The 21472-nt window shown below is 35.4% G+C and overlaps 3 protein-coding genes across 3 annotated transcripts; 1 reads left to right on the top strand and 2 right to left on the bottom strand.

Annotated features, from left to right (window-relative positions):
• Nucleotides 1-1565: 1565 nt before the first annotated feature.
• LOC133689738 (putative elongation factor TypA-like SVR3, chloroplastic) lies at nucleotides 1566-9366 on the bottom strand. The gene is made up of 14 exons (XM_062109740.1): nucleotides 9033-9366; nucleotides 8845-8954; nucleotides 8536-8739; nucleotides 8255-8431; nucleotides 7813-7965; nucleotides 6813-6902; nucleotides 6011-6145; nucleotides 5511-5627; nucleotides 4949-5100; nucleotides 4783-4867; nucleotides 3863-3957; nucleotides 3078-3243; nucleotides 2685-2880; nucleotides 1566-2097 (listed from the first exon to the last, which is right to left on the bottom strand). Exons 1-14 carry the CDS (start codon nucleotides 9253-9255, stop codon nucleotides 1964-1966), a joined length of 2037 nt encoding a protein of 678 aa, XP_061965724.1. The 5' UTR covers nucleotides 9256-9366; the 3' UTR covers nucleotides 1566-1963.
• Nucleotides 9367-10134: 768 nt separating this feature from the next.
• LOC133689112 (pentatricopeptide repeat-containing protein At2g33680-like) lies at nucleotides 10135-12973 on the top strand. Its single transcript, XM_062108858.1, has one exon. It carries the CDS (start codon nucleotides 10182-10184, stop codon nucleotides 12471-12473), a length of 2292 nt encoding a protein of 763 aa, XP_061964842.1. The 5' UTR covers nucleotides 10135-10181; the 3' UTR covers nucleotides 12474-12973.
• Nucleotides 12974-18412: 5439 nt separating this feature from the next.
• On the bottom strand, nucleotides 18413-20627 carry LOC133688973 (remorin 4.1-like). The gene is made up of 2 exons (XM_062108654.1): nucleotides 19762-20627; nucleotides 18413-19031 (listed from the first exon to the last, which is right to left on the bottom strand). The coding sequence occupies exons 1-2, from the start codon at nucleotides 20404-20406 to the stop codon at nucleotides 18840-18842; spliced, it is 837 nt and encodes a 278-aa protein (XP_061964638.1). The 5' UTR covers nucleotides 20407-20627; the 3' UTR covers nucleotides 18413-18839.
• Between the last annotated feature and the right edge of the window lie 845 nt (nucleotides 20628-21472).

Raw genomic sequence — 21472 nt, 5'->3', positions numbered from 1 at the left:
TAATTAACTAGGCCGAAGAAAGGATTCATGAACCCAGGTAATGAACGACGACGGTCTACCTGTATTGTTCTTCTAGAAACAAAAGAGAAGAAAAAAATAATAATCTTAGTGTTAGTTGAATCCGCTTCTTGACAGTAAAGTCTACGGCTGTCATCAATCACCTCGTACTAATTATACTAATCAAATCCCTAAGAACACGACCCTCCTCGATCCTGTTGGCTTAAATTATCACCAGCCAGGTCAAAGAATGGTATCCGAAGAAGCTTCCATTTTGTTTCTTCTCCCCTGTTCACCTAGGTAGCTCCACGTGGCAGGAGTGCTTGGGGCCTCATTCAAGACAAATGGCGTCCAAGAGAATCAGAGGGCCAGAGATGGCGATGAAGAGAAAGTCTGGTCAGGAGAATTATATGTTTTCTTTACTATTGTGATGGGAGTTGAGGGGGAAAAATTGAAATAGAAAGTAGCTAGATTGGCGGTCAATGCTGCGGCGCTTCTGGTTAGGATAAAATAATTTTTAATATTAAAAACTAGTAAGGCAGTGTTAGCGTGTATTTTAAAAGAAAACAAATATGCAATTTGAGTTCTGAATCAGAATGTGTTTGATGAGTTCGTTTTATTTAATTAAATGATAAAAAAGATAATTACTATTAATAAACCGAATTTAAAAAATAAAACAATCATGCTGATGTTCATCAAAAACACATAATAATATTTTAAAAAAGATTTTTATAACCCTAAGTAAACATGATACAAGTAAACAACTTGTCAAACACATGATCTAAATTATGGGATTATGATGTCTCAATTCCCAACCAAACAAATATTAAAGAATAAAATTAAAAAATCAGTTAAAAAATAAAAAAATTACTCGAACACCCTAGCTTGCTTGCCAAACCCATAACCCGGCTAGCGGGACCAAGATAACTCAATTAAAAGAAAATTAAAAAATAATGATACTTAAATCTCAACCAACACAATGTAAAACGATAAAATAGAAAAAAAAATTAATAAAAAGAAAAAATAAATAACCCAAATGATGAGCTCATTAAACATGTGACTCGAGCCGTAAGACCAGGATAACTCAATTCTTTACCAATGTAATATTAAAAAATAAAATTAAAAAAAATAATTTTTACTAAAAAATTAGTAGTTAAAATAATCATTGCTAAATTTGATATCAAAACAAATTAAATCTCCACTTGGAGAAAGAAGAGAAAAGAGAAAAGAAAAAAAATGGCTTGATTTAATTTGATTTAATCAAATTATAATAGATTAAATCAAATTAAATCTATTATAATTTGATTTAATAAAAAATAATTTTAATAAACAAATTCATTTAACATAACTAAATTAATAACCCGTGTTGCGAGTTTAAATATCTTAATCTACATTTATTTCTTAAATTTTTTTATTTTTATTTTTAATTTTATTTATCATTAATAATTTTAATTTTATTATTTAATTATATACATACATAAATTTTTAGATTTATATTTTGGAAATCTTTTCATGAAAAAAAAAATATGTTGAAAAGGCATATTCAATTTTTTTAGTAGTAAAAGATATATCTAGCCCGCGAACGGAGCTTGAATCAAATGACTAGCATTATGCTAAAACATGTATCATCTTCGACCCCTTCCAGAGAGGGAGAGACATGATCCAAATTACAATGTCAATGACAACCTTCACGTGCTCATTTCCTAGCAGTATAACTTACATCTAGAAATCTTCTAGACTAGAATAATGGGACGTCCCATGTAGTTATATACAACCATTTATCAGGAAACAAAATCTCTATAAAATTGCCATGCGAAGGGAGCTTTAAATACTTTTTACGAGAGAGCAGAAAAAAAATGGCATCAAAGGCTGAACTCAACTATGGAATTGTGCGGCTTCTATTGTATTCGCATTAGTTCACAAGGATGCTCTGCTGGCGGATCCACTTGATGTAAGTCTACACTGCTCACCTTGTCTTTTTTGCAAGCTTTGGATTTTTGCACATTCGAATGCTTGAGGGAGTAACCTCCACTAGTTCATCTTCTTGGATATACTCAATACAGTCATCCAGACTATAATCCAAAGGGGTATCAAGAACCACTGCATTAAAAAGATGAACACATGTCGTTTACTACAAGGCACTGCGGTAGATGTCTGCATGAATGCGAGTGTGTGTTTGTGCGAGCACGTGTGTAGAGAGAGAGAGAGAGAGGAGGGCCGGTTGGGTGGACATGACTTGCAGAATGAGTTCCAGCATGATTCTATCGCTATGTAAACATGGGGCAGGCAGATTGCAAGAAGGTAACGAGACAAAGATATTAATTCTTGACACCTTAATCACTTCCTGTGGTATTCAAGTTTACAACTTTAGCTTAGGCTATATGCAAGGGAATGCATGGGATCATCTAGAGTAGTTTCCTTCCTTTTTTATTTTGACTAAAAAATATTTCTTCTAATTTATCCCTTTCCCTGGTGTCTCTCCTAGTGATCAGCTCAATAAAAGATCCATTTTCTGGAGAATATATGATAATATCGCAACTCTCTATATACTGTTTAAATGGGAAATGGGGGATTTGTAAGGCAGTTAAAATTGCTATGATCTAAACCCCACAGCAATTTGTAGTGTGCATTCATTTAGTAATACCTAAAAGTGGTTATTAAAACAATATAATGGAGCTGTCTCTTACCTGTTTGTTCTTTATTTGAACGTACGTTAGTAGCAGCCTTTTTCTTACACACATTAAGCGACAGGTCCCCTGTTCGTTGATGGATGCCAACTATTTGACCTTTATAAACTCCTGCTCCAGGTCTAATGAACATTTGCCCTCTATCTTGTGAACTGGCAAGGGCATAAGAAGTAGATGTTCCATCCTCAAAGGCAACCTGAAAATCAATTTCTTGCCATATATAAAATGAAAATAGATATACAAATGTGTAAACATGCAGGCATTTTTGGTTGAGTCGCTGGACATAACTTTATCTTGAGATATTTTAGATATGTCAATTGTTTATCTAAAATATAATGAATAGTTTATATTCAAAAGTCTGATCTCTAAACAATCCTGAAAGTTGGTAATTACCAATGAACCCTGATCTCGTGTAATTATATCACCAGCCCAAGGTCCATAGCTATCAAATATTGTGTTGAGAATGGCAGTGCCACGAGAAGCTGTCAAAATTGCATTACGCAATCCAAGAAGGCCACGGGTGGGAATCTTATATTTAAGCAGGGTTGTTCCCTCCGACCTAAGCACAAAAGAAGGTCCATAACATCAATGTCAGATAACCAAAGTGCATATTAGTGAAACACAAAAACTGACTTTATAGCTTATTCACACACTGGTAATGTGAGAAAAATTGCATCATGCTAATTAAATGTAGAATACTTCCTAGGAAAGCGAGGGAAAAAAAACCAACACTGCAGAATTTCATTATTCAAGATACTTGAATTCAATAATCATGCTGACAACTTAAGAGAGAGATTTCCATGCTTGTGCTTGTCTTGATAAGTGATAGTGTATAAAATAGTTGTTGTGTATTAGTAGATCCTTAGGACCGGCAGGGTTGGTTAGTAGAAATACAGAAACACCAATATCATAAAGATATTGCTGGTCAAGGCATCTCTGCTTAATATCTTATTATATGAGCAGTTTCATCTTTTCTATATATGGTTAACAGGATGATTGAACACATGCAAACATATTTCTTCACAAGTTCCATGCCTCTTGCACCTCAAACTATCCAGTATTTGTGTTGTATAAAGATAGATATATAGTAAGTCTTACATAACAGCGCATTAAGATTTTGAAATACTTCAACTAGAACATTAAAAATAAAATTAAAGCAAAGAGAACATTTTACGCACCCAACCCCTTGCATATCAAACATCTGTCCACGCCTTCTACCAAGAAGTTCGACCACAGCCCCCATGTGCTCTTCTGGAACCTCCACAGTGGCAATCTGAAAGCATATCAATTGTTAGAAATAACTGATGTAATGCAATGGAAAGTATGATCTTTTATGCAAAATAGATGGGCACTGGCATCGGTTAAGAAATCAAGGACGTCATCATCAGTTAATAGCAAAACATGCACTCAAAATTCATACCAATTAAAATAGCATAACGCTAAAGCAAAATACACTGCATCATATGATTGTTTTATCATTCAGTTACAGTTTGCAATCATGTTGGGCTTTATGTTTTCTGTCTGTCAATACAAAACCCAAGCAGTGCAAACTGCTTTTGAATGAAATGATATGGAAGCTCGTGAAATTCAGCTATAGGGCATGCTTTCTTATGAAGCTGTAAGACTCTTTGGTCATTTTTTTTCAATCCAATGATTGGGATACACAATAGGAGCCAAGGGGTAACTACCTACCCTCTACTTTCATCTCTCCCGTACAGGGTGTGAGCGGAATTCAATAGTAGGTTTCTTAGAATGATAACTGGCGAGTTTACCAACTAAGGTAGCTAGACCAGGGGCATTCTATCAATACTTTGAGTCCTTTAAACTTCTTTTGACAGGTTGAGCTCTATCAGTTTATCTATTACCTAAAATAATCCACATGCATACACACACACACACCAAGAAAAAAAATATATGTACATAACATAGTATAATAAAATAAACCATGAGAATAAACAAAAAGAAGCACAAGTATGCTCATAAAAAGAACATCGGAGCATCCCACACCTTTTTCAATCAAGAAGCATTTACATGTATATCTCATGTTCTTTATAAAACCCTAAACAAAAAGAAAGGAAAATCGCAATCCGCAAATCACCTCATATGGTTCTAGCACTTTGTCATCGACCTTTTTGTTGATGACCTTTGGAGGTCCCACCATGAATTCGTATCCTTCTCGTCGCCTGAAATGAATGAATGTCACAACACACACAGACATGCCACATTGAAGACATGGAAGAAAGGAAAAAATAGGTTATACTTACATGTTCTCTATTAATATGGTGATATGTAAAGTACCACGCCCACTGACAACAAATGTATCAGCAGTCTCACCATCTTCAACTTTCATAGCTAAATTTCGTTCAAGCTCACGGTAGAGTCGATCTCGTAAATTCCTGCTGGTAACATATTTTCCCTGAAATGAAATGAAAAAACCCGAAGGCTTCAATGCCACCAAAATACTAGGAAGTTCACATTAACACAGTTATACATATGCTAATATCAGCTAAAGCCTCTTTATTGATGGCTTACATATAGAAGAAATTGCAAAACACATGGTAAACAAAATCCTTGCAAGGAGATCTCAGTGCCAGTCAATTAATGAGTCAACCACTCAGTCAAAACAATACTTGAGCTACTTTGCAAGGATAGATTCAAATACTCATAAGCAAAGGTGAAAGCTAGGGTTGTTGGGGGGATGCATACTGTTGCCACTTGCCTGACCAACGAAGTTGGGTGAAGGTTCACAAAGAAAGAAAAAGAAAAAAAGTACTCATTGAAAGAATGCGATTCTGACAGTTCTGGGTCATTGTTTAATAGACATACCTCTCGGCCAACAAAAGGAGATGTATTTATGGAAAAGGCCATTTTCACAGTTGGTTCTTCCACTCTGATAGATGGTAATGGCTTCCCGAATGCTTTATCAGCGATTGTCTCCCCAATCTGATCAATGAAATTAAATCAGTCGTGATAAATATAAGACAACTCTATTGCATGAATCAAATTTAGATCATATGATAAATAAGGTGACCTCAAAATAAGAATAACAGTTGATTCATGGAAACTGATGGTCCCTCTGTCCTATTTTGTTGGTACAATATTCCATTTAAATATTTTCCAGTTTATTTGTACAGTTTCTAAAAGTAACATTCAAAATCATGCACTTCCAGCATTACACTTGTTTTAAGAGAATAAAATTCATTAATCATGGTATAAGCAGTTCTTAAAACATATGCTTCAGACAAAATAGTTAAGAATGTCACCCTTCTGAAATTTAATTTACGAAGATGGAGCAAAATGAAGGAATGAAGAGAGTAAAGGCATACTTGAATGTCCTCAATTCCACAGACAGCACAAATGTCACCAGCTTCCACTTTTGTGGCTGGAACCCTAATGAACTTCTCATAAACAAAAAGCTCACTAACTTTTCCAAATCTACACGAATCTTCTGATGTGCATACCTACAAAAAACTCAACACAAAATTAAGAAAAAGGTTTGCTTGCTTCTTTCTCTGTTCAACTTCAACAATTGCTGTGAAACTGGTGTCTCTAACTTCAAATCATCATAGTTAAAAGAAGAAACACATCTATGCTTATACTTGATATGTGAAAACTACTACTAAGTGTTGCAGGCTTTCATCAAATAAATGATTATGATTGATCTCTCAACCATCTACAGCAATAAGCATATCTTATAAATGAATCTATTTTCCTGTATTTTTGTATAACTCTTGAATCGATTATCTTTGGAATAACTTCTTCAAGGAATTATATGGGCACCACTTTGCAGCACAACACTACAGCACCTACAATGTCTAAAAGCTGAAGTTCAGAAACAAATGGCATATGGAGATCATACCACGGTTATCTGTATGCAGCCCTATAGAATATATTTTTTTTCAGATTCTTTTAGCCTTTATCCATTCAAATGCAACTTAGATTGATCATTAATCATCGGAACAAAATCTTTACATCAGCAAACCACATCATGCAACAGAAATTGATTGAGAAAGTATGCAAGCATCACCAATTACAGTTCAAAACTGCCAATATCAGGACAGGACTATCCAACATGTATGCTGATGGAAAATAGAATGTTGAAGCCACAAGAAATGAAAGGACACTCACCCTCACATCCATTCCTTTCTGCAGAACCCCAGCATGCAACCGTCCAATAGCTATTCGTCCTTTATGTTCATCATACTCGATATTTGTGGCCTAAAATATGTCAATTTCAACTATAAACACACATCCAAGTTATAATAAGTTCATACAGGAAATGCAAACAAATCCAATCAAAGCTAAAACAAAAGGACGAGCTATGTATCAATATAATTTACAGAGTCAACTACCTAGATGACGATAATATATATGAATTAACTAAAGCTCATCTTTAAAATTGCCACTCATGGGATCTGCTTCATCTTCTTGACAAGGATTTTCAGCTTTCAATTTAATTCAAGCAACGAGACAAATTTCCTCTCAAATTTTGTAGTCATTAGTTAAAGACTTGTATTAGCAATGCATACGATGATAACTTGACAAATAATCCTTGCATTCAACCTGCAACATCATATTTAGCTAAGAAAAGGCCAAGACTGAAGATATGATGAATGGAAACTTTGGTCTAGAAAGCATTGGAAACTTTACTGCAGAATTATCAAAGGATCCTAGGCATTACCCAAAGATACTTGTTTATAAGAAATTCTTAGCTAGTATATCTGCCATAATATTTTTTTTATGCCCTGCCACCCTGCAATTTTAGGGACAGAAACTAGATGAAATTCACTCAAATGAAACAGCAGAGAGCAAGTGATTGCTAATGCTAAAGCCACTCCCCATCAATCAGTTATCCTTTTGACCCTGGTTAAAATATTGCACCGCATATCGAGCCTTCTCATCATAGGTCACAGCACAAAAAAGCCTATTCTAGTGATGCTATTTGCATGTAAAATCTTATTGGTTAGTGGTAAATGATCGACCCATATTGCTGGCATGTAGTTCTTCTAATGGTTTATGCCATAATGTCCTATCCAGTTCCGAGAGATTCAAAATCAAAAGCCGAACAATATAAAAGCAAAGCATAAGAACAAATTTGAAAAAAGCAATACAAGGAATGGCCACTAACAAGCATTTGCAGTGCACCGTCTTTGTCAATACATGGTCCAGGTATGCATCTCATTATAGCCTCAAAAAGTGGGCCAAGATCTTCAGCCAAATCATCAGGAGACAATCCTGCCTTCCCTTTTATACCACTCGCATATATTGATTGGAAATCACACTGCAACATAAATTAAAGATGCAATCAGACCATGCCTTAAACTGCTATCTTTTGATGATATTAAAGCATCCACTAAGCTAAAGAAAACCTTGAAACAACATAGTAAAAGTTTCAAACAGACTATGTCCAGAAGTACTTCTACTAATTATCATTCACCAAATTCTCGTTGAGGCTCGGTAAGTTTTCTATTATTGTCATTCTCCACAATGACTATATAAAATCACTACAGAACATCTCAATGTGAACCTTACACTCGCAAATCCTTACGAAATAACAATCGTCAAAATACCTGTTCATCCGTCGCATTGAGTTCAATAAACAATTCAAAAGTCGAATTGACAACAAAATCCGGACGTGCAGACGGTCTATCAATCTTATTAACAACAACAACAACAGCATGACCAAACTCCAAAGCCTTCTTCAAAACAAACCTCGTCTGTGGCATCGGCCCCTCAACAGAGTCCACCTACAAATATCAAGACCTCCATTAGTCATTACATAAATGCACTAACATTACACATTAGCATAAAAATAACAATATCAACAAAATCAAAGATTGAGAAAATGTACCACGAGTAGAACTCCTTCGACCATATTAAGAATCCTTTCAACTTCACCACCAAAATCAGAGTGACCTGGAGTATCAATTATATTGATTTTTGTATCCTTATAAGTAATTGAAGTATTTTTGCTCAAAATTGTAATTCCTCTTTCGCGTTCTATATCATTGGAGTCCATAATTCTCTCCTGTACAAATTGATTATCGCGAAACACCTACGCAGAAAAAAAAAATTAAACAATTATTAAAAACAAATTTTATCGATTAAGACAACGGTAAGTTAAGCAATAATAATTAATTAATTAAAATAAACAAATTACCTTAGATTGCTTTAACATGGCATCAACTAAGGTAGTTTTACCATGATCAACATGAGCTACTATTGCTATATTCCGTATGTCTCCTCTTCTCATCAACTGGCTCTTTTTCTCTACAAATTTGAATAATATCAAATAAAAATAAATAAATAGAGGAAAATAAAATAAAAATGAAATTCATTTCAACTTACCGGTGGTGGAGGCTTCGGTGGAAACGGAGCATTTTATCGGAGAGTGAAATGAAAAACGAGAACGGCGGCAGCGGAGTGATGAGGATGTCGTTTTGGAGGTGTTTGGGAAGGAAGATAAGGTGAAGGAGCTACCGAAGAGTTGTTTGGTAAGCAGAGGTGGTTTAGGGTTTATAAGAGAGAAGGAGGAGCTGCTGCTGCTGTGGATGTTAATTGCCATTTCCATTTCTCTCTCGCAGTGAGTGTGGAAGAGAAATGAATATGGCTAAGTGAGAGAGAGAGAGAGAGAGAGAGAGGTTATAACTTATAAGGCTGCTGTTAGTTTTGAAACGAACTAACGATAAATTTGAGAGGTCGGGATAGCATGGAGCTAAGAAGAAAGAAAGGGTGCCTTCCTTCGGCCCCTTTTTGGCCACGTCGACGATGGTTCCGTAAGGTAAAGTAGTTTGGGACCATGAGAGAAGCCCAACTCGGAAAATTAAGAGGTTTAATTTGAGCCTTAGGGCTGGATTATTTTTTTGGAGTAAAGTGAAGAGGTGGGGTTAGGGCTAGGAAGAGGAGTGTGCACTCTGCGTTAACCTTGTATAATTTATTTTATAATTTAGCTTAGAAAATCAAATTTGTGATTATTCATGGATGTAATTATTTAATTTATTTTTTATGCAACTCGCTTTTTATTATTTATTTGAATAATAAGTGATTCACATCTTTATTATTAAATTAGATTTGAAAACTTATCATAAATATATGAGTATCAACATAGATGATTTATCTAAGACCTCATTAAAAGTAATTTAGTTTTATTATAAATATAAAATAATTTGTTCTCATTCCCAATAATAATAATAATAATTTATTTGGAAGAGTTTCTTTATTAAAAAAATATGGTTTGCCTAATTTAAAGAATGGCAAAAGTGAGATACGAGAACGTCAATAATATTAAAAAATAAGAAAATATTCAATGTATCAAATAATTCTCCATGCAAAGATACTTTTAATTTTTCATTTTGTTTTATTTTATTTTTGCTTTTCGAGAAAGAGAAATTTAATTTCAAATGGGCCTTGAGTTGCATAGGACTGAAAGGGGAAGATAAAGGCTGTACAGAGAAACTAGAACCTCCATGCCCAACATTTCAAACATCAATTAATCCCATGAATGCCCTTCTCCCCGCCATTTCCCTTCCCTGTTTCTCAAAACCCCAACAACCTTTCCCGCCATTGAAACCAAAACCACCCAGCACCACCTTACCCTCCTCCTTTAAACCCCTAAAACACAGCAACAGCAACAAAACACAAACCCCAAAACTAAAAACAACTCAGAACTGCACTAATATCTCCTTTGCATCTCCTTCTGAAGAGACCCTTCTATCTAGTGACTGGCCTCAGCTCCTAAAAATCTCAATTGGGTCTAAAGATTTCCTGCTAGGCAAGGCAATCCATGCCTACTTAGTAAAACTAGCCTCCCAAAATGACCCATTTGAAGGCAATAATCTTATTAATCTGTATTCGAAATTTAACAGATTGGATCTGGCATGGAAGGTGTTTGATGAAATGCTTGTTAGAAACACTATTACTTGGACTTCACTAATAAAAGGGTGTCTAGAGAATGAAGATTTTGTGTCTGGGTTTAGTGTTGTTTGTGATATGTGTGAATTTGGAGAGAAGTTTAATGAGCATACTTGCGTGGTGATTTTACAGGCTTGTAGCGATATAGGGGATGTGGTATTAGGGGAACAAATTCATGGTTTTGTAATAAAAAGTGGGTTTGAGGAGAATGTTTTTGTTGGCACTTCATTGATTTCTATGTACTCGAGAAGCGGGAACTTTGATGAGGCAGAGAAAGTGTTTAATGGTGTGGGTTGTAAAGATCTTCGGTGTTTAAATTGTATGATTTTGGAATATGGGAAGGCTGGATATGAGAAGAGGGCTATTGGGGTTTTTATATATCTGATAAGTGTTGGTTTGGATCCTAATGATTATACTTTCACTAACATAATTAGTACTTGCAATGTAGAGGAGGGTAAGCAACTACATGGACTTGCTGTAAAGTATGGTGTTTTGCTTCAAACTTCGGTGGGAAATGCAGTTATTACTATGTATGGGGAAAATGGAATGGTTGAGGAGGCAGCGATAATGTTTTCTGTGATGAATAAGAAGAATTTGATTTCTTGGACTGCCTTAATATCAGGCTACACAAGGAATGGTTATGGTAAAAAGGCTGTTGATGGTTTTCTGGAATTGCGTGGTTGTGGTGTTGAATGTGATTCTGGTTTGTTAGCTACAATTCTTGATAGCTGCTCAGAATGCAAAAACTTGGAATTTGGAACTCAAATTCATGGATTAGTGATCAAGCTTGGTTATCCCTGTGATATTAATATTGGGACTGCTTTAATAGATTTATATGCCAAATGCAAGAACTTGCAGTCTGCAAGAACAGTTTTTAATGGTCTTTCCCCTAGGAGTACTGCTTCTTTCAACGCCATTCTAGTGGGATTTATTGAGAATGATAGCAACGAAGAAGATCCCATGGTTTTTCTTAGCCAGCTGAGACTGGCTGGTATTAAACCAGATTCAGTGAGTTTTTCACGGCTTCTAGGTTTATCTGCCAATCGAGCTTCTTTAGTAAAAGGGAGAGGTCTACATGCATATTCTATTAAAACAGGATTTGCAGGCCATATTTCAGTATCCAATGCTTTAATTACCATGTATGCCAAATGTGGAATCGTTGAGGACGCTTATCAAGCATTTAATTCAATGAGCGCTAATGATTGCATATCTTGGAATGCCATAATCTCGGCTTACTCTCTTCATGGTCAAGGTGAAAAGGCCTTATTGCTATATCAAGAGATGGAGGAGAAAGGGTTTACTCCTGATGAGATCACGATATTGGTCATCCTTCAAGCTTGCACTTATTCGGGTTTGTCGGAAGATGGATTACACCTATTCAACACAATGGAATCAAAATATGGGATTCAGCCATTGCTTGAGCACTATGCTTGTATGGTTGATCTTTTGGGCCGGGCTGGCTATTTATCACAAGCCATGGATATTATTAACAGGAGTCCCTTTTCAGAGTCAACTTTGCTTTGGAGAACTTTGGTCAATGTGTGTAAGTTGTGCGGGGATCTGAATCTTGGCAAGTTAGCTTCAAAACATTTACTTGATTTGTCACCTGATGAGGCAGGTTCTTATGTACTTGTTTCAAATATGTATGCTGGTGAAGGAATGATAGATGAGGCATCGAAGGTTAGAACAACTATGAAAGACTTGAAGTTGAGTAAAGAAGCAGGCAGTAGCTGGGTTGAGATTGATAACATGGTCCATTATTTCGTGGCAAGTGGCACAGACCATCCAGAAAGTATAGAAATTTATGCAAGATTGGACCTATTAAGGAATGAAATGAGAGGGATATATGATAGCAAAACTGATCTCAATCTAATTTAAGAATTCGTGTGACTACAAAAAAACAGAATCATCTCTCTTGCAGAGTTCTCTTTATTCGTTGGGGTCAGTATCAGTTTGGCATCTGCCCTTCAATTACTACATTGCATACATGAAGCAGTTACAGAATGCTGCACCTATAAATCAACAGTTCAAATTGTGGAGAAAGACAAGAACATGCTAGATGTTATCACCGATGGACCTCCCGGCTATAACCGTTGTCATTCTTGCCTCAGCTGGATTAAGAGATGCTGGATTTATTCTGACTCACATTTTGCTGCAATTTTCTTGGTAGAAAAAAACTTAATCCAGCGGTTCCAGTTTTTTTTACTGTAATTACACTGACATTTTAATTTAGGTGTAACGAAAGCAAATCTACTGGAATTTTCAGATGAATCACCTACAGTTCTACTGGTTACAGTCACCAAATTTCGGGTGTAACAGTTACAAATTGTAGTTCAATTAGTATGTGCTTAAAATACAGGAAGTTCTTCTTTGAACTAGTTATATGCGTGCATCAGAACGTTGTTGCTAGTTAGGGTGCTTGTGTCGCAATTGATTTGGATCTTGATTTCATCAGGCATGACATAATGGTACATGGCAGTTTAATTATTAGTTCATCTGGTATGTGGTTTACGATCGTTGGATTACCTATCAATTATATATATATATATATATATATATATATATATATATATAGCTAGACTAAATAAAGAAACACATTTCAAGCCGTCGATTCTGCCATCATCTCCCTCAAATTGATAGTATGCAGTTTAGAACTATCAATTTTGTCGATCATAAACTGATGGTGAAAATGTGCTACCCCATGCTCTTAGAAGACACAATTGCTCCCAAGACCAATAATCAGATGCAGAAGGTTTAAAATTGTTTTGAACTTTGTGTTCAACTAATCAAGTACTTAGTCCTGGAAAATTCAGTGATCTGAACCTGTAACTAACATCGATGTCTGATAATCAATCAATATCAACAACAGGTTGTAACACTTGGTTGGTTTTGTCAGAAAAGTCAGTTTCAGGGGTTCATTGATTAGTACACCTTTGGTGCTAATAAGGTCGGGATCATGGTCGTCCATCTTCGGTTTGTCAGTTGCTTCTTGGCCTGCAAGTTGGAGTACTTAATTGGAAGGTGTGGAAATAGTTCTTTTTTCGCTATGGTAAGCGCGACTCCTTAGCGCCTTCACCTATTCATTTCTCTTTCAGGGAGAAAAGAAGAGATCAACTTAAGTAGCTATAGTAACTATTTCGGTGGTAAAGGCCTCTTCGGGCAAGAGTTCGCAGCTTTCAATTTGTATCATCGTCAAGGCACCAAGTCTCGAACTCCTGTTTAGCGGTCTCACTCTACAAAGATTCATTCTTTTCCCTTGCTTTATTCTAATGGAAGTACAAGTCCCTGTCCTTTCAGACTGGACCAAGATGGAATGTCTTCCTCACGGGAGCTTGGTATGTTAATGAGCAGGGTCCCCTTCATTACAATAGTTGTGGCACCGAACTCGTAAATCATACAATTATTAATTAGAGAGAGCAGTACGATTATTAATTAGAGAGAACTTGGTGAAAACATTAGCGTTTTGGCATTCAAGGGAAATGTGTGGAAGCTAATGCTTCACGAACTGAATGAAAGTCCATTTCAATATACTTGGTATGCTCATGAAAAATATAAATTTGAATAGCAATGGTATTATCAGTATATATAAAAAATGAATAAGCTATGAAACATAAAGTTTATTTAATAGCCCGCAAAGCCATATAACTTCAGAACAAATCAATAATATATTCAAATATTCAAATTTGATGGATGCCTTTGAAAAATGAGTTTGTTTCTTACTTTTTTTTAATAAATTACAGCATTACTAAGAAACACACGTTAACCTATAACATCAAAGGGTCAGAGAAAAGATCATCATCTTTCTTATACAACTTTAAATTTACCTCTATAAAAGTATAATCGAATTACCGTATTCAAGGCTAGCTAAAGAAAGAAATTCTACAATAGTAGATTAGGCTTCTACCCAAAATCTAGAAAGAACAGAAGATTCAAGCATCAATGTATGAACATCTAAAAGATGATAATTTTCACGCTCAACGACACAATTCTATCGAAGGGTGTAAGGATATGAACTCTAAGAGAGCATACATTTTTATTGGAGAAAAGATTGAAAAGCAAGAGCCATGTATTCTCCCCACAATCACAATGTAAGACCTTAATATACATAGAAATTTGGGTTTCTACATAGGCAACATCACAATGTAAGACCTTAATACACATAGAAATTTGAGTTTCTATGTAGGCAATAAAAGTTTGGAAGATTGATAACACATAAGCTTTAGAACAAATGAAATAGATAAAAGTGAAACGACTATAATTATTAATAAATATCATAAAATACATGTATTAAGCATGAGAAAGAGTATGATTCATACCCCAAATATCAAAATGAATAATTTCAAAACATATAGAAGCATGACTGCCCTATAAAGAAAAGGATAATGATTTGCTTTTCTATTTACAAGAAGCACAAATGACAATGAGGAAAACTCATTTGAATTATTCAAATAGTCATCTTTCATAAGACATGTCAGAATTACATAGTTGGTGCGACCTAGTTTCTTATATCAAAATTGGCTATTATTATTAGCAATAGCAAAACAACCAATAGAAGTTGAATGAGGAAAGAAAAATGACTAATGAGAAAAAAGATGTCTCACTTGAGGCTCCTCATTATCTCTTGTCCAAATACTTAAGCTTGTACATTATAACCAAAACAATAAAAATAAAAATAATAATTTTCTTTTACTAATTGTCCAACTGAAAAGAAATTGGTAGATAAATCATGAGAGACAAATACATTAGTAAAGGAAGAACCCAGATTACCAATTACTGTAATAGAAAGAGTATTGTTGTCAACAATTTGAATATGTTATTTACCATCATACTTACGGACATCATGTAAAGCAATCAATCTACCATTCATATAATTGGAAACCGTAGAGTCAATTAATTAAGGAGAAGTAAGAAGATGTTTCTTACCTTAGAAACCAAGAGCATAAAAGGCAAAAATAATCATTTATTGAACTTGCTTGGGAGTAATATTGGAAGAAGAACCCGAAATAGCAGGTTATGTGGAAAGTATAGGTATAAAAATGGATTGAACAGTAGTATAAAGAGCAAAAACGAATTGATTTTAATGGTATGCATGACAATTCTTAATAATATGATTTTCTTTCCTGCAATAATTGCAGGATTTCTTGTTGAAATATTTTGCAATGTGATGACTTTTCTTGCAACTATAACATTGTGGTAGAGATCTAAATCATCCTATATCTTGAGCAGCGAAGGCCATATTAATTATCTCAGAACCATCAGCGCCTTGAGCAAGACCAAGATGTGAGGCAATATGTTTTTCTTCACACAAGAGTTCAGCCAAACAAACCTTAAAAGATACGACAGATTGGAGATTGATTAACTCAGCTCATGTACTTTCAAAGTTAGATCGGAGCTTCATCAAGAATTAATCTCGCTGGCTTTCAAAATGAACCGCTTGTAGTGCTACTATAGCTTATTTATGACCTGAAAATGTAATAACCTAGAATAATCATCCCATAATTTAAAAAATCCAGAATAAAATTTTTCAATAGAGAGATTACTCTAGTGATAGTTAGCAATGTCTAATTCCAATTAAAACTTTCAGATAAAATTATCTTGATAATAAACTCATCAAAAGTAATATCACATCATCTTAGCAGTAGTGAACCCCCGAAGATTCTTGATCATATAAGGTTCAACAGTGAGAAGCCAGGAAGCAATTTTGGCATCCCTTCCTTCCCATGAACAAAGTTTGGTGGGATCATTAGAAGCCATAGGACCCATTCAAATGACTTCATAACTCCTTCCTGGGATTCGTAGCTAGCATAATTATTTCCAGTAAGGTGTACCATACAATTTTCTTCAGATATAATATCCACAGAAAAAATCAACACACAATCAAGAAGCCAAAATATAATTGAGAACTCCACAACTGGAAACTGAACCTCCAATCTAGGAAACCACTTTTTACTGCTACTCACAGAAAAGTATCACAAAAAACAAGAGACCAAAAAATCCAGCCAAGTCAAGAGGAAATAATACCATGTCAACCAGGGCTTTGGTAAAATTTTTGGTTTCCATGGGAAACACAATAGGGGCAACACGCGCGCACCATACCACTACAGTTTAGTCTTGGTGACTTGGTTTGGACAAATGCCAGCATGTTAGACCATTGTTCTCTGTTCCATGATCGTTGGATTAAAAAACTATAGAACAATCTGTTGACTAGCTTTTAAATGCTTTTGATACCTCCCTCTACAAGGATTGATATGGTTGGATTTTCAAAGTGATATGATTGGATTATTATATTATCTATAGCTTTAGGTTTCCTATTCAAGATCCCATAACACAGCTTCCTAGCCCAATACCATCTTCCTCATGTGCGTTATTAATGGTCTTGGAGAGCAGGTGCTAAGATTTGAATTGATACTTGTCGGATAGATGATCCAAAAAAAGCAGGAACTTTTTGCTTTTGTACGTCTAGTTAGGTAGTTGGCCAAAAGAAACTTGTGATATATATGTATGCATAAATGCAGTTGAGACTCTTTTGTCAATCATATCCACTGTTATCTGCTATGCTTCAATCAAGGCCTTAAATAAAATGGCTTCACAACTAAACTCATAAGAGAATTCTCCTCAGCAGTGGCCAGACATAGACTCTCGACACCTGACCAAACCCTGTCATTGTCAAATCGCATCCTATCATGGATCAAAGTGTTTGTCATTTTGCATTGTTGTGCAGGGCTTCATGACCAGAATGGCATGTTTTCCAAGCAATCTCCTCTGAAATTTAGATTTTGAGCAACTTCTTTTTATTTCTTGAACATGAAGTTTAAATTCATACTCCTTATCAAGAAATGTGAAAAGGGAAAGTCGTTTAGTTTCTTGCTGATACAATTTTGACTTCTAACCGTTCTTTTCTGGGCAAAACAAGCATACCGTGTTTTTGACGTTGCACCCACAGACAAGGAATGTACTAGTTTATTATTGTTCTATTTGCTTTTTGAAATTTAGGCACTTTCTTACTAGAGAATAATGCTTCATGCTCTTCCAAAAAGGCTAATGCTTCCTTCCCTGTAGCATTCATTTGAGTGGCAAGGCTTTCAGTATCTTGACCCGTCTTTTTCTTGCAAGTCGAGACACAGTTAACGCAAATCACGGTTCGTAAGCACCGATAAAATTATTTTGAGTGGTTTTCATGTTTGTATTTTATTCAAGAAGATGACATTAGAGAAAGAAAGTGCTTTTTAATGCTTGTAAAGATACCAGTTATGCTAAATAAATCAAGATCGTGCTCTCCGGAATTTCTTTTATTTCCACTGGATATGTATGGGTGTCTAGCTATGCTTCTAACAAATTCCAAGCCTTTTGGCCTTAGTATAGCTGCATAAAACTTCCATTTTTCTGGTTTCTGGTGCATCATATTTCATAGTGTTACTGGTTTATAACTACACTAATTTCCATGAAACACTGAAGCTCTGTCACTTTGGATATTTTTCGGCACATGCCTCTGTTTTTCCCCTGAGATATCAGGTTAAAGGCTTCCGTGTCTGGTGTTATATTCCTAACTTAAGCAATTAGGGGAGGCTCGATCGCCAGAAGTAAAGACAACGGAATAAAGATTGAGAAAACACTGATTGTTCTCAAACTTTCAAGTGTGGTTTCTTCTAGGTATTGTTATCTTTCTCACAAAGAGTTGTTTTGAGCTTGCTGATACTTGATTTTGCAGAAAATGTTCCTTGAAGATTTCAAGAATCAAATCTGAATTGCTGAGCAAGATTGTTGAATCTGTTGTGTATGAAACATTAGAGACAATATCTCCACGTTGAAAAGACACATTCACACAAAGATATTGGTTCTTCTGTATAAATATCCAATCACACACTCTAGAGTACATGCACTAACCAAAACTTTACAATCATCTTTGAACAAGTATATCTATTAACTAAGCACCATTTTTTGTCAATAATATGAAGCAATACAACTGCACAAGATAAAAAGGTTGTTCCACCACTATTACCAACAGGCCCCTCAAAATTCTTAGCACACTTACAAAGTTCAAGCACTCAAAAAAGACACATAATAACCACCCAAATCAATACTTTTGCAGCTTCGAGTGCTACTCTTCACTGCCCCATTTTGGATAGGGTGCCCTGCTGTTCAAAAGATGCAGGGCCCTAACAGTTTGGAGCAATTATTGTGGACACTGTTTTTTGTTTGAAAATGTTTCAAGGAGTACTATTATGTGGTGCTATTAATTATGGCTCAAAAGAAGGATCGTTTGGCAGGAGCTCTGCCAACAGCTCTCATCAAATTGGCTACTTCAAGAACTCTAGCAACCTTGGTTCCTCTCTTAGCTTCAGCTGATGCCCTTCTCTCCTCTGCCTTTCTGTGTGCCTTTGCTACCTCATTTTGCATCTTCTCTAAGGCTCTTGCTCTTTTCTCCTCTAACTTCCTCTACACAGATTGAAGATTTGTTGTTAAATAATGAATGGCGTGTTAATTGTTTTACATCAGCTACTTTAAGCAAAAAAAAGATCATCCCCGTAATCAAATCAACTGAGAGTTGACTGAAAATCAACCAAAATAATGAATGAATGAACATAGTGATTTATGAGCTAATACAGAATTCCTCAGCACATGAGAACACATGTAAAAGTCACGCATGCTTATCCTTTACTTGGCGCTTGAAGCTTCAAAAACACTTTTCTTTGGAAAAAGGTTAGTTATTGTGCTTTTCTGGGGGCAATAATTGCAAAATATAGAAAGTTTTAATCCAGAAAAACCCCTCCTTTAGACCACAAACTAGATAGTGTCAGCAATTATTTAGACCACAATAATTGCTGAAAGATATATAAATCAAGAAATCCACCCGCTCATTTGACAACCAGTGGTTCATACATTGTAACTTGGTAAATACAGGCATTAGTGAAGTAAAAGACTATAAGAGGCACTTTGACCACATCATCAAGCCTTTGCATAGCCAATTATGTCTGAATTTCCTCTTTGATCTCTTAAATTAATGATCAATTAGTCTTCAGTATCATCATAATCATAAGCATCACAACAAGACTAATTGACTGCCTTTCTGCATGAAAATGTAAAATGTTTACAAGAAGCGAATTAACTAACAAACCACCATGCAAATAATCACAAATTAATCATTATTAATTTGTCCTATACGTACCTCAACCTTCTTCATCCAAGAAGTAGACTTTTGCACCTGCTCACTCTCCCACCCATTAATTATAGCATCTTCTCTCTTGAGCCTATTATTGATCTTTGCAATCTTTGCATTTTGCCATGCAGTTATCTTAGTCTCAACCTCCTCTTTTTTCACTCTTATCACCGACACTTCACCACCATGGCTACCACTACCCACACGACCGGACCCGAGCCTTCTCGAGCTTGGTTCGGGGTCTGAAGGGTTGTTGTCGGGCACAATAGCCAAAGGGTTAGTTTCTTCAGGCACGTCATGATCATCCTCTCCAATTCTAGACAACAAGGCGCTGCTTACAATATCGCTGTGATCAAAGATGCTATTGTTGGTGGTGTTACTAGTTCCTATAGCAGACCCTGCAACCACAAGAGCATTAAACTCTCTACTCATGGTAGTGAAGTTTTCACTGGAAGCACCTTCACCGCTCATGGACATAGAGTATGATCCATGATGACTGCTGCCTGTTTCCCAACGGTTTCGAGGCGGTGGATGAGGTGGGGTTAGAGCATGGATGTCACGGATTTGTTCATTTTCATTATCAGGGCCATGGTCTTGACTGGTTTGATCTCCGCTGGTTGTGGTGCTGGAGGAGGGTCTTTGAGCACTTAACATTGAAGGGTTTTTTTAAGTTTGTTTGTGTAAAAGTGGATTAGGTGAAACAAAGCGTACTTAAGGATCGGAACATGGTAGTATTACGGTTGGTATTGTTTTCAAAGGTGTTAAACAACATAAACCACACACATAATTGAAAGAAAATTCTCAATAGTGCTTGAAAGTTGAGGTGTTATCCCCTTCTCAGCATAAAAGTACGTGAGGGAGTGAGGGGGGAAAGGAGGTGGTGCTTCTTTTTTAATTTTTTTAATGACTTTTCAAAGTGCAAATACTCGTACCCTTCTAGTTTTCTTAATTAGCTTTTCCCCCATAGTTTATGTTTACATTGTATTATTAAGGGCCTAACTATATGATAAGAGTGACAAGCAACACCATGCATCATTGCATCTGTTTACCAGAGGATGAATTATTAGGTCATTTATCAAAATGTGGTAGAATGGTAGAATTTAAGATTGTAGGCAAGTGGTAGCTTTTGTTTTAAAAAACTAATTCATTTATAATATTTACCGGAGGATGAATTATTAGGTCATTTATCAAAATATGGTAGAATTTAAGATTGTAGGTACGTGGTAGCTCTTGTTTTGAAAAACTAATTCTTTTATAATATTTGACTTAACTTAGCTTGTTAAAGTTAAATAAAATGAATAATACATATGAAAAAAGATAGAAACTTAAAAATTAGATATTATAAGTCAAGTGATGGGTTGAGATTTTTAAAATTCAATCAACCCGGCTCAATCTGTATACCACATGTATAGCCAAGTTAGTATAAATACTCTTATTTTTTCTCTCTCTCTCTTCATTTTTTTTATCTCTCACTGCTCAGCCAATTATTCTCTTATTTCACTCTCAACTCGTGTACCTTAAACCGAAACAATAACCTCTTTCAGCCACTATTTTAACAAAATAAAATCACCAATCCCTTCCTCTTATTCATGTACCTAAAAGCTCAAACTTGATTTTGACAAACCTTCATTATAGCCCTAACAATCGAGCGTTCTAAAAAAATTAAAATCCTAACTATAAACTCTCTCTCATGTTAAATCTCTACCTCTCCCTTTTAATT

Source organism: Populus nigra, chromosome 3 (genome assembly GCF_951802175.1).
Source record: "Populus nigra chromosome 3, ddPopNigr1.1, whole genome shotgun sequence".
Classification (NCBI taxonomy): domain Eukaryota; kingdom Viridiplantae; phylum Streptophyta; class Magnoliopsida; order Malpighiales; family Salicaceae; genus Populus; species Populus nigra.
This window is presented reverse-complemented; position numbering and strand designations above follow the sequence as displayed.

What these genes read in the sequence shown, in the direction of transcription:
- LOC133688973 (XM_062108654.1), bottom strand. Translation starts at nt 20,406, where the DNA reads ATGTTAAGTGCTCAAAGACCCTCCTCCAGCACCACAACCAGCGGAGAT. An exon ending in CTTGGATGAAGAAGGTTGAG is followed by an intron (nt 19,032 to 19,761) that starts GTACGTATAGGA and finishes CAATCTGTGTAG; the next exon opens with AGGAAGTTAGAGGAGAAAAG.
- LOC133689738 (XM_062109740.1), bottom strand. Translation starts at nt 9,255, where the DNA reads ATGGAAATGGCAATTAACATCCACAGCAGCAGCAGCTCCTCCTTCTCT. An exon ending in CTCCTTTTGTTGGCCGAGAG is followed by an intron (nt 5,101 to 5,510) that starts GTATGTCTATTA and finishes ATTTCATTTCAG; the next exon opens with GGAAAATATGTTACCAGCAG. An exon ending in TTCAAATAAAGAACAAACAG is followed by an intron (nt 2,098 to 2,684) that starts GTAAGAGACAGC and finishes TTTTTAATGCAG; the next exon opens with TGGTTCTTGATACCCCTTTG.
- LOC133689112 (XM_062108858.1), top strand. Translation starts at nt 10,182, where the DNA reads ATGAATGCCCTTCTCCCCGCCATTTCCCTTCCCTGTTTCTCAAAACCC.